Here is a 13,688-nt window from a genome sequence, read left to right on the forward strand (position 1 = left end):
ATTAAACATTCTCCAGTTATGATTTAATTAAAACAAGTATTTTTTATTTCATAATTATACTATAACCTTTGATCAATTAATTCTTTTAAAAGTCAACCAAATTCCATGTTTTGGCATCAATGTGAAAACTTTATTACAATATTTTAGAGGTATTTCTGTTTTTTCGCATGGAATTACTTCAAATTTGGTTAACATTTCAACTAAAGCCAATTTCATTTCCATCTCTGCGAAACGTTTTCCTAGAAATTTAAAAATTATAAAAATTGATTGTATTTGAATTATCTGTTTGAAAATATACCTATACAAATGCGAGGTCCATCGCCAAACGGATGATAAATACCATTTGGCCGTTTGGCTTTTTCTTCAGATGAAAATCTTTCTGGAATAAACTTTTCAGGCTCCGTGTAATATTTACTATCGTGATGCATTGCATACACTGGAATTACTATTTTTTGGTCTTTTTCAATTATTAATGAATCGTCGGGTAATCGATATGTTTGTGATGCTTTTCTGAACAAAATAATCAGTGGAGGGTACATACGAAGTGTTTCTACAAAATATAATAATTTTATTATTTTGATTTAATTATTAGAATTTATTTTTATTAATTTTCAAATTTAAAGTGAAATAGTCTTACATTACTTTAAGAAAAAAGTTTTTAACCCAAATGGAAAAATAAAAATATTGCAATATTAATTTTCATAAATATATGAATAAATCAAAATTGAATTTAATAAATTCGATTATTTTCCAAATAGTACCAATTAGCGTGAGTATTTGTAACACAATATCAAAATAATAATATTAATGAGGAAGAACTTAAGAGACAAATAATGATTCTGAACAATCTACTAACTGTCAATAAACAGTAAATAGTTATCGTATAGCTAGAAATAGGAAGTAAATGATTTTTGAAATTTTTTTTTTTTAATCATTTAAAATTCTATTTTGGCTAAAACTAGTTTCATGCTCCTTTGATTCAGTATGTACTAATTCAAATTCGCATTTTTTTTTTTTTAATTTTACAACATTTTTCATACTGAGAGATATGTTTTATAATTTTTGTACTATGTAGGGCCTTAGATTTGAGTGTTATTGTGATATTTATATATATTTATATTTCTATTTTAATTTATATTTATTTTTATAATTTAATTTATTTTTTCTGTAAAATTTAAATGTTCATATTATTGTCTATTCATTTTACAAATCATATTTTAAATTACTTTGACATCCATCACCATACCCATAATTCTAATAAGAATTATTATTTTTTAATTATATTTTTTAATTTTATTTAAGTAGTTTTTTCTGGCCATTTTTAAGTTATTTTTTTGGAATTTTTAGAAATTTTTTTAAATATTATTTAGATCATTAACATTATATTATCTTTAGTTATAAAATAGTAGCTATAAAAAAAGTTACAATCGAATAAAAAACATTCATCTTATCAAACAATTTTAAAATCATTTAATATTATTGATATTATTTAGATTGTATGAAAAAAAAAAAAATAACCTGCTATAACCATATCAAGGTAATTAAGATCCATCAAAAATCCATGGTTAATTTGTCCTTCATTTTTGGACAATTTAAATTGAATCTCTTGGCGTACTCTGTCTTGAATGGGTTTATTTAATGCTAATTCATATAAACAATAACTTACAGTAGTGGATACAGTTTCAAAACCGGCGGCAAACATTACAAATGCGTTTGCTACGATTTGTGATTCTGTAAATTTTTCTAGAACAAAATTTTCGAGTTTTACACAACAATCAGTTTTTTAATTGTAATATTTTTTAATATCTTACCATGTTTAGGTAAATCTTTATTCAAAACTAAATCATTTCTTGCTTGCATTAAACAATTAACGATATCATGTCTGACTATTTTATTTTCAAGTCTGTACGTAATTGTTTCTTTAAACGCTGCGTGAAAAAAATCAGCTGCATCAGATGGAGAATCTTTCAACCCTACGACTTTCAAAAGTGCAGGACTAATCATCACACACAATTCCCTGAAAAGCGCTCTTCGTGAAGGTGTGAATATCGATTTTCCATGCTTACGAAATGGAGATTCGTCATCGTTTATGGCGTTCAACTTGAGCCCAAAAGCGCAAGTACCTATGACATCGGTCGAATACTTTCCCATGATGTCTCTTACTTCTATTTCGTTGCCGTTTTTATTCAAATATATATCGATGTTTTTCATCAATTCTTCACCACACTCTTTGATCTGATCGTACATTAGCTTGAGCTTTCCCGACGTGAAAGCAGGGGACAATTTGCTTCTCATTATTTTCCATTGAGGATTTTGCATAAGGAACAAGTGGTTTGACAACGGATTTGCCACGAAATCCGAGTAAATACCTCGATCGGGGAAAGATGAGAAATCTTTTATCAGCACGTCGTTGATTAATTCTGGATCACGAACCATTAAAATAGGTGTCCTCATATGAAACAGTCCTCCATATTTGTGACCCTCGAACTCGTTATAGATTTTGTTGTAAAATTCCAACGGATGGTCTTTTCCTAAAGCTACATTCAAAAAGTTTCCAAACAACGGAAACGGTTTTATGTACGGTACGTTGAGCTTTTCCCATTTTTTAAAAGTCGACACACAGAAATAATAGGCGATCGTAACTATTATCGTTAACGGCGTAATTAAATTTATCCAAAAGTTGGCGGTTAACATGGTTAGAAACGGTTTGCTCGGAGTACAAAAAGCACCGTGGTACTGACATGAATCTACACTACATTCTAATATTTATACCATAGTTTATTATCTATGTAGAAATGTAGTAGGAAAAAAGTTTTAGGGAGAACAATCTGAAGGCTGTCTTCGAGTTTATTGTTATTATGATTGTCGTGTTTGGAGGGGGTTTTGGTTTTCTCCCGCTATTTTACTTAATAAAAATATGTGAAATGTTAATTTAACACCTATGTATAGTAAGTAGTACTTATAGTTGGTAATACCTAAAATCATTTAATTTTTTACCGGACTTTTTTAAAAAATTTTCTACGAAACTGTTAATTTACACGTTAAAATATTAAAAATAATACTCAAAATTAAAAAAAAAAAAATATTAAATACTAGAGTGAATATTTTTACAAAATGAATATAATAAGATAATATTTAATCGAGGTAAATAAAATATACTCTAATCCTAAAAATAAAACATATAAAACTTAAACAACGATTTCGAGCTAAAAAATGTATAGATACACCATAACGTTTCGAAGCATGTAAAATGCATTAGACGAAACAAAAAAATATTAAAATAATTAATGGAAAATCGAAAGTCGGATGAAAGGCATTAGCTCGAAAGATGATTGACTTGTAACTTTAAATATCTGAGGCGTAATAATATTACGTTAAAAATAATAGATTTAGTTAGACCTAAACAAACCAATAACACAGATTGGTAGAGAATCTGAACTAGAATACACATCTACATATAGACTGTCAAGAGTTGAAGACAATTTTTAATTCAATGTCTTATAACGAACTGGCTATCTACAGTAATTAGTACGATGGCTAAAATCTATCTAATAATAATAATAATAATATATTAATAAATTACATGTAATCGAAAACAAATTGGATGATGTAAAATCAATCCTACTGAATGCCAACTCCATTGATTACAATTTTTGTAATGGTGAAACATCGACAACGGATTCACCCCTCGTGAGCTCAAGTATAACAAAATATCTACTTATTAGAACGGCACTTACTCGATGAAAAACCCTCAAATGATGATTGACCTAATATAAATTAAATTCGAAAATTGCCTGTATCTAATTAAAAAGAAAAACACATGTATTGATATTATTATTTAATTATTTGCCTATAGTTATAGTTATATAAGACCACAGTATACCAATGTTCCGTAACGTCGAATTCTCAACGCCTATAACCTATTTAAATAAATATATAAATAGTATTGATGTGTATACATACAAATTGAAGTATTTTCAAGTTCTTGCGCTCAACTTAATGCTGTATTTACCAATTTTTAAAAAAAAATGTATAGTATATATATATTTTTTAAAGCCTACATAAAATGACTATCACCATTTAATGTATACGCGTCAGTTTATATTTCTTTCCAAATTCTACGGTAAACCAAAATCCAGATAATAATGTAAGCTTTTTACTATCATATCTTCAGTGTTGCGTGAAGAGAACCAAATTGAAATGGTCACCAGTATAGTATTCTCGTCAAGTATAAAGCCGACTTCCTATTGTTCAGATTCTTTGGACCGTTATATTATCGATTTCATCCCAAACAATCTTGTTTAAATATTTTACTGTACCTATACTATAACTGACTAAACAATCAAAATCGATTGTTCACTTTACACCAGATTTCCAGGTACAAAGTTGTGCGCAATTATTTTCAATGACTGTTTATTAGAGAAAAGTAGAGTATGAGAAGTTGGGAACAAGAATCAAAACAGACTGTTTTGATAATAATTTACGATTTGGGATGAAAGGGGTACGATATCGTAATCATTGATATGAAAAGTTTACTATACAACTAAATAATGTTTTTTGGAAGCTACATGTTATGCAGAAATCGAATTTTTGATTGAACATATTATGATTATATTAAACAAGTATTCCAAAACATTCAATGATCAATTACCATTTCTATTGGAAAGTTAAAACGGGGAGATCTTATACCCGTTATAACAAAACTTTAATAAATTATCAAAGTTTCTACAGTCATGTAGTTTCTGCATACGTCACTACAGTTTATAATTGTACTTTCGTGGAATTATGAATTTCCAATTATTTCAGTAATTAATCCACCTTATGGAAATTATTCTCTAATGCTGGCCACATTATATTTATTATATGTTTCATTCTATACCGACTTTTCGCAATTGTTGCTGACACAACTGTCGTACATCATGCACATAGTATAATATTATTTTAGACGTATGTCAAAAAAATCAATCAGAATTTGAAGACTGTTAGATTTAGAGCATAGCGATGAATGCATTGTATGTGTGTTTTTTTCTGTCTATTATCAACATTTGAGATATTTAAAATGCTTCGATTTTCGACATCGGAATCTTTTCTGATAGAAAAGCGAATTCAATATTAATTATTAAATTTGATTATATTTTATGTAAGTATGTTAGAATGGCACAACGTCTTGTTTTTCGTATTCAATGATTTATCATTGAATTCAAATATAACACTTATAGCTTTTTCAAAATTGAATTAAAAAATGTAAAATCATAAGAAAAAGAATTTGTTGTAATTTTCTTTTTATCGGTCCATACACCATACATGATATTTTAATCATGGAATCTCATACTATAATAATATAAATAATGAGTAATGACAATGTACTAAAAATAATATTTGTATTGGCCACAAACACACCGTAATATTATACTACCTTGTCTTTTTCTGTTTCACTCTATTTCAATCATTCATTAATTGTAAATAATTGTTTCATAAATGTACAGAAACATTGGTAAGACAATATTGAGTAAATCGTAGTCAACATTGCAGTATAATACTGAATTTATATATTTTAAAATTATTTTATTTTTAATATTTTTCATTTTTGTCGAAGATTACACTACACGCATTTTCACTTAAATAATACTTCAATCCCTTTTACAACTTTTTACTTTTTTATATACTTTTTATTCGAAATCATTTTTCTTAATATTTTTCAGCATGTGTTCTAGAGCGTACCAGTTCTTCCAATTGATGTGTCTATACTTCACAAGAGGCTAGAATACCGAAAGAACAATAGTGTAGATGCACATGAATATTATGTCTATCTATAAGCAGCATAGTTTTCTAGAGCTTTAAATCGATTTTTACCTACATTTTTTGCTCGACTTTTGCATTGAAAGGGTCAATACCTACTCGTGCATTTTATATACGTATATTGTGGTATTTTTCTTTTACATAAACACAGCTAAGTGTAACCACAGTGCTTTTAAATATTGTGATTTTTAAGTTATATCTGTACTTCATTTTATGATGAAAATATTATACAATCGCATATTTATATATATGAAGTTTCTGTGACTCAAATATGCGCTCTTTTTAAAAGGATAGCTACTCAGTAAATGCCATGATAATGACTGTGAACTGCACTGAGGAAACTTTTGTTCGTGTATCGGTAATTATGTTTTCTCATAAGTCACTAGACATACAAATAATACTGATACCTACTTTATTTAATCAAACTACCATGAAAAATACTACCGTGAAAAACGAAAAACGAAAAACGAAAATACTAAATATTATGATTAATTTCATAATTTTTCACAGTCTTACGAATATGGCAGGTATAGTTCATATTAATTTATCAAAATTACTTAGTGGAGTTTATAATATTTTGTTTTGTGTTCAAAATCTAGTTATAACTTATAAGTAAAAAAAAACACAAACTATCAAAGTTATATTTATCTCATTGTTGTAGCTTTAAATTATTTTAAATTATTTAGAATAGTGATGACGATTAAATGGATTAAATAAATCGGGTTAAAATATTAATTGTTTTTGCAAAATATAATCAATTTACATTTATTTTTTGGAATTATTACTGAAATTGAATCGATTGATGTTAAACTATTAACAGATTATAAAAATATATAAGCATCATTTAATTTTTATCGTAATACCTAAATAAAAACCCATTTGTCATGATTGTGTGTGTCTAGCTGATGCGTTAATGGTTAAGATCTTATACTATCATTAATTGTTGTACACTTTTGCTGATGAAGAGTAAAATAGAAACCGGAATGAGTCAGATCATGTATTTCTCTTGACTCTGGCAAGAGAAAACATACTGCTGACTATGCACCAGTGACGTCCAATATCAAGAGCTTTGAAAATGATGCGTGAAATAGTATGTGATGCATAATTGCCAAAAAAAGATAATTAACATCGTCATGATTATAAAAACCGATTCCTGAGGCCTTGACTTCCTCAAGGTAAGCTATACTCACATAGGTACATAAGCTAGTTCGTTTCAAATTGTATTGTGGGTAAATTATAGTTTATCATTGAAGTGTATAATTATGCTGAAAAAAAACTACATACAATGTTTGTATATAATGGAGTTACTGTGTTAGCATAAGCGAAGCGTGATCAATTTATATAGGGGGGCTATAACTTATGATGTTTCTAGTACACAGAATTTCTAAAAATGCAACTAAAAAAATGTATGGGATGGTAGGCTAAACAAAATTCCAAGGACCTATAGTTCTCTTAGACCCCCCTCTCCTATTAGACACATATAGGTATTAGCACAATGTCATATAAACATTATAGATATTTGTAGTAATATAGTTGGTAGAGTCGTATATTATAACCGTATAGTACTCGAGTGGTTGTGTACGAGTATAAGTGTGGCGCGGAGACTGCCCGTACTCGAAGTCAACTAGTTGTAGATGAACTTTAACTGTCTCGAAGATGTTTATATTTTAATTATTTTTAAAATTATATGAGGTTTTCACCAATTTGAATATAATTTTTCGATTTTTGCTTATTTTTTCTTTTAACTTGTGTGTATTCATACGTTTAGTTTGGATGGTCCCTCGAAAACTTATCGAATTTCTAAAACGGTCTTCAAAAATATTAATTGGTATTTTCTGTTCCATACTTTACAATATAATATTAAACAATTGGTATAGGTTCATGTTGTCTCCGAGCATTTTAATAAAATAGTGTTTTAAATGTTTAGTCATAATAATTATGAATATATTATATGAATAAATTACTATAGTAGTTATATTAATTTCAATGTTTTGGAAAAAAAATATTGGCTTTACAATTTTTGTAATCACATAAAAAATTACAAATTTAGTTGAATTGATCTGAAAAATCTGGAAACTATAAATAAAATATATTGCCAACACAGTAATTATTTTCAAACTTTTAACTTAAAAAGAAAAATGTCGTGTTGAAGCCATGCTTTTAAATGCCATTTCCTCTAAAATCCTATATCAAAGTGGAAGGTTTTGGCGATCAATATTACGGTATTTATATAAAGTATTTACACAAGTATTATTATTAAAATATATCATTCGGTTTTCTTTAAATTTATGTTTTCTCGTGGTGTTTTTGCAGTTCAAATATCCGCTTTAAATGAAATAAAAAAGCTTAAATATTGTTGTATCATGTTTTATAATTTAACTAAACAAGATTGAATTAAATTAAAAATACTACAATATTATTAGTTGGATAAATATTCGTTAATTAAATTCATCACCAATACGTTTAAATAAATATGTAAATACATAACTAAGTTATTAACTTTTAAATTTAATTTTGTTCTTAATTAATATAAAGTATAGGAGCACATAACACAAAAAATAAGTTTTTTTTTTAATTTGAAAGAACTTTCAATTCTAAGAATAATGGTTCAACGCGTTTACTCACATTATTCAATGAGTTACGAGGAACAGAAAAACGAGTCGTGACGTCATTGGGTCTGGGTCGTGGTATTGCCATATTTTTAATTTAAAAAAAAACCAAACGTTACATTGAGATTCTGATACTTCTCTCGTCTTAACTACAAAAAAATACATATTTCTACATGAAACAAACATAAAAATTAAAATGGTCAGGTTGGTAATCATTATGTAAAACGAGAGAGTTTTCGACGAGTATGATATTTAATTATACCGAGACCGGCTCAATGACGTCACACGTATATCCTTCTAATAATTTTCCCACAATATTTTTTTCTAGATTGGATCTTGATGAAATCCTTTTTTAGGTCTATTATTAATTTAGCATATTTTTATAACAGTTAGAACTTTAGAAGATTTCTTTTTTGTTTTCTGTGCTCTTTTAAATAACATTTTATATTTCAAATGAAATTGTTATTCAGGTATGAACTTAAATACCTGTCATTACAGGTTTAAACTTAAATATGCTCAAGATAATAAGTGAGCAAGACTAATTACCATTCCTCAAAATATTAGTCAGTAAGAACTTTGTTCTATAATTAGAATTTTAAGTCATTTATCCATAATATTATGATATATCTACGAGTTATGACCTCGCTCCATACCGGTTTTTTTAAAAATTCATTTTAGGAATTATATAGTATGACCTATATGTACTGCGCAGTACCACAGAAGAGTTAAGTACCAGTTTCCAGTACATTATTTTTATTTTATGCGATAAGATGTACTAGATTTACGGATTGTGTTGCCGCCCGGAACGACAATTATTATAGTTACCTATTGTTTTATGTGTAATTTTATCACGATATTTGTATAAGACAGTGGTAGTATGAACGACACAACGACATACAACACTTTATTTACCTGCGCGAATTGTGATTTTTTCTTATATAAAATTGTGTGTGTGTTATATCATATATTTTGCATTTTTATTAGTTTGTAGTTTTTCGATCGAAAACCCGTAAGGTTCGATTGTAAATGTTAGCCGCTAATCGCCGAGTGTTTTTCACTGTCAAATTTGAAGGCGCTAATCACCAGGTCATTTTTATTGCCACAGTTGTAGGCGCCAATTTCCGCATCTTTTTTTTACAATAATAATAATATTGTTGCAACTCGAAGTATTTTGGTGACCGGATTCAAGGCCTATCATTGTTTGTTCCCGGGTCCGCACAGATAGTATTTAAACGCATTAATATAAATGAAAGCCACAAACAATTAGCTTTACTTGTTGATCAATAATCATTATAATATTATCACGGCATAACAATATAACTCAGTAGTCTGTATAATTTATCGATATTCGTTTAAAACTGTTAATGTTACCTATTCTAAAAAAAAAAAAACCGAAAATATTTTCACAAACAAAATTATCATGCCACTACATGCTTATTTATTTAACGAATTATTCCTATAATAATCCTATGCTGCGTCTGTCATGTTTGTTTTACTTTTACCATGCATACTAATCAATTAAAGTTTTCGTTAGGCTAGTGCACAAAAACACTGTCGTCGTCCAGATGACGGCGAACTATTAAATTTGCATATTTTATGTTTATCAGTACATTAGAGTTTTGTAGTTAAGTCTGCGTTTAGTTTGTATTAGAGTTTGGGATGCAGGTCATAGTTCTTAGGACTTGTAGAATAATAATAATAATGTAGAGACCTTTACTTTATGTTCGTTTACAATGACCCAGTCCCTCAGGCCAGTTGACGGTTAGTCCAAAAGGAATTACCCACCCATCAGTGAATAAAACTAAAATAAAAGCAAAATGTCCATTAGTAGTTTAATGCAATATGGATATTTTTTAACTAAGTGTGCCGTAAATTTAGAACAATACCATCAGCGTGATTTAATATATATTTTAAAATATGAATATTTTATACAGGGTGGTCCACCAAGCTTGTGCCCTTCTTCTTCTTTGATAATGGTGTTATTCAAAATATGGTTTTTGAAATTTCCAGATGTACTTTAAAGACAATATTTTTTAAGTCTTGTGATGTCTTGTGGTACAACTAGAGAACTTTCCTTTGGATAAGACTTCTATTTTCAAATGAACCTCCCCCTTATTTATTCCATAAATTATTTAATAAACAATTTTTGTGAAATATAGACTCATAAAAATCAAAATTCAATCCAGTAGTTTTTGAGTTGTCTAACTTTGTGTAATAAGGATAATAATTATAGGTCCATGATAATTTTTTTGGACGATTTGGGAGCTTAAGTGGTGGTTTATAAACTTTAGTAGATATTAATCTTATTAATCTAATAATGTTTATAATTTTTAAAAATGTTCCAAGTGTAAGAAGTACCTACTATATTATCTGATTTTATATGTTTGTTAATATATTTTGATAGTTATGACTTTGAACTAGGTATGTACACCAACATTCTCAATAAAAAATGATCCACTAAATAACTTAACAGTAATATATAGTGAAGTTTTAATTAAAAAAAAACAAAAGTTTGTATAGCCATCATCAAACACTCTTCAAAAAGGAAATTAAATATCGAGAATTGGAAAATATAGCCTTAAAGTGTACTTAAAAATTCTAAAAATCAGAATTTGAATAAATTCATTATAAGAAGAAAAAATGAGGGTTATTAATTAGCATATTATTTGGTAAATTATCTTGTATTGCGTTATATAAATAATATAATAATAATAAATTAATTTGTATTCGTGAGGTGAAACTCTCACATTAGATTTATCTTGTATAAGATAAACAATTTCATTAATTGTGTTTATTATTATGAAATGTATTTAAGCTGCAGATAGACATAATAATAGAATATGGCTTATTGTTGTAGGTACAAGGTACCGTAAAATATGGGAAAAACATGATTTACAATATTTAATTTCTAGAACTAAAACTGTTGTATAGTTATTTAACTATTTTCCTTTAGTAAATGTACAAATATATTGGGTCCTAAGTTCTCATTTATATTTTGCGTTTCCTAACAATAATCAAGCTAAAATGTTGATAATTATAATAATTCAATTATTAATGATTAAAATTAAATATTATTTTACAATAAAAACTTTATAATAAATATATATACATAGATTATATAATATATATGTCAATTGTCACCTATACACGAACAAACATTTCCAACAGGGAACTTTAAATAAATTAAAAATAAATTAAAATATTTTCTTTAAAAGAAGCATATAATAATATAGGTTTAAAACAGTGTATTATATATTTCTAAAAAGGCAAATGCGATTTCCACTGTTATATACGTGTTTCGAGCGGGTTTTATTCTAGAGGAAATTGTTCTCTGGTTTTAATCTGAAAGCTATTATTGCCTTCAAAAACCAATTCTGAATCAAATGTATTTTGTTAAGAACCTCGACCATAATATAAATTTAACCTAAAAAAGTTTTTTTCATAATAATTTAAAAGAAACTCTGACTTGCTCAAAAGTCCAATTATTATTTTCCTATCTGTATCAGGTCTTTTATTTGACATTTTATGCACATTTTTGATTTGGAAAATTATTAATTAGGTTACAAATATAGATAATTCATGGAAAATATAATTGTTAATAAATTTAGGATTTAATAATTTCGTTTAAAATAAAAGTATGTATATACACAAATATATAACAAATATTAATAAATATATATTTATTATATCTTTAAATTTTTAATAAATGCATGAGTTATGTTTCTATACATATATAAAATAATTGTTGATCTACCTTTATTTTATTTATAACTTACCATTTTTACTCATAATTAAGTATGAATCTAGACATCTATAGTAAGTTGTTACATTGTTGTGGCAACAATAATTATTTAAAACTAAAATATTGAAGTATTATTTTTTTTTACAGTTTTTACATAATTTTAAATCAGTTGAACATTTTAATAAATAAATAAATGTTTTATTTATTGTATGCCTTACTCTAGAACTTAAGGCTTAAGAACACATCCAATTTTCATCTGTTATAATTTGGTTTAATTTTGGCACATGGTATGTATTTTTTAAAATAACTAAAAGAAAACATACAATCGTAAAAAACATTAGACATTTGTAATTTCGAGAAGATGAAAATACTGTAAAAATATTGGTTTTGGCTGTTCAGTAGTAAATTATACTTCTATGTTGTCATTTCATTGTGTCTGGAGTTGTTGTTTTATGATTGTCAAGTTCCAGTTATTTACTTGACGGTAAAATAAACTCGGTGACAGCTTTGACTTTAAACTATATTAAATTTAAATAAACCATATAGAGATTTAGTATTTTTAGTATTTTTATCGATAACTTATATGCAATTCAATCCCTCAATATGTTGAAGTGTATTAAAAATTGAAATGTTATTCTTTTTGAAACTACACGAGAATTAATTTTGCCATGCACATTAATAAATCATTCTAATAACGTGAAATGAACGACTTATATAATAAACAATTAAATAAGATCTAAAATAAATATTATTTATGGTTAAGTTTTATTTGATCGCACTAGATTATAATACCCTAAGTACCCATAACATGAGGCCTAAGAAGTGATAGCACTGCACGTATTTTTTTAAGGGGCAACGTATAGCTTACATAATATGCAACTGCCATAAAATAATTAACTCAAGGTGACGTCACACGATATATATTTAATCTTATTCAATGCAGTATGCACAAGTACATAAGAAGATGCATATGGGCGAATTAGGACAAAAACACGATTCGTATTGAGCATAGGTAAGTACTTATTTCTTATACTATAATATGTATAGGCACCTTTTTATTTATTTGTAGAATATTATTCAATAGAATTGAAAGTAGAATTTTCTTTTATCATTACTGTATTTTATTACATTTTTTAAAATAAATATTTGTAAATTATAACACTGAAATTATACAATGGAAATCTTAGTACTATCAGATACAGTTCATTACGTACAATTTAGTTTGCTTTTACAATTCTGTAAATACGCGTTCAATTGAAATTAAAGTAATTGAACATTCCAGAGGCCAGAATGATTGTCTTGTTTTGTTTTTATTTTTTGCACAGTAAATAATTATTTATAATAGTAATTAAATGTTGATAAATGTTTTAAAAGGTTATTTTTTTTCCCAAATATTTAAATTGAATAAATTATTATATTATTATTTTTACTACTTAAAACTTGTATGTTACGATGCCAACATGAACTTACTTCTTGTTTTCTTATTATATTTAATAAATAAATCTGAGATAGTTCGTAAGTATTGTTTCTAAGGAATG

At 26.9% G+C, this 13,688-nt stretch overlaps 2 protein-coding genes across 9 annotated transcripts in view; both read right to left on the bottom strand.

Moving 5' to 3' along the window:
- Positions 1 to 13,688, bottom strand: part of LOC111027871 (voltage-dependent T-type calcium channel subunit alpha-1G) — a 262,059-nt gene that overhangs the window by 64,637 nt on the left and 183,734 nt on the right. The window lies entirely within an intron of this gene.
- Positions 2 to 2,757, bottom strand: LOC111027872 (probable cytochrome P450 6a13). Its single transcript, XM_022306352.1, has 4 exons — positions 1,812 to 2,757; positions 1,519 to 1,743; positions 299 to 550; positions 2 to 239 (listed from the first exon to the last, which is right to left on the bottom strand). The coding sequence occupies exons 1-4, from the start codon at positions 2,692 to 2,694 to the stop codon at positions 73 to 75; spliced, it is 1,527 nt and encodes a 508-aa protein (XP_022162044.1). The 5' UTR covers positions 2,695 to 2,757; the 3' UTR covers positions 2 to 72.

This window comes from Myzus persicae, unplaced genomic scaffold (assembly GCF_001856785.1).
Source record: "Myzus persicae strain clone G006 unplaced genomic scaffold, MPER_G0061.0, whole genome shotgun sequence".
Lineage (NCBI taxonomy): Eukaryota > Metazoa > Arthropoda > Insecta > Hemiptera > Aphididae > Myzus > Myzus persicae.

What these genes read in the sequence shown, in the direction of transcription:
- LOC111027872 (XM_022306352.1), bottom strand. Translation starts at nt 2,694, where the DNA reads ATGTTAACCGCCAACTTTTGGATAAATTTAATTACGCCGTTAACGATA. An exon ending in CCTTGATATGGTTATAGCAG is followed by an intron (nt 551 to 1,518) that starts GTTATTTTTTTT and finishes TATATTTTGTAG; the next exon opens with AAACACTTCGTATGTACCCT. An exon ending in TGGACCTCGCATTTGTATAG is followed by an intron (nt 240 to 298) that starts GTATATTTTCAA and finishes TTAAATTTCTAG; the next exon opens with GAAAACGTTTCGCAGAGATG.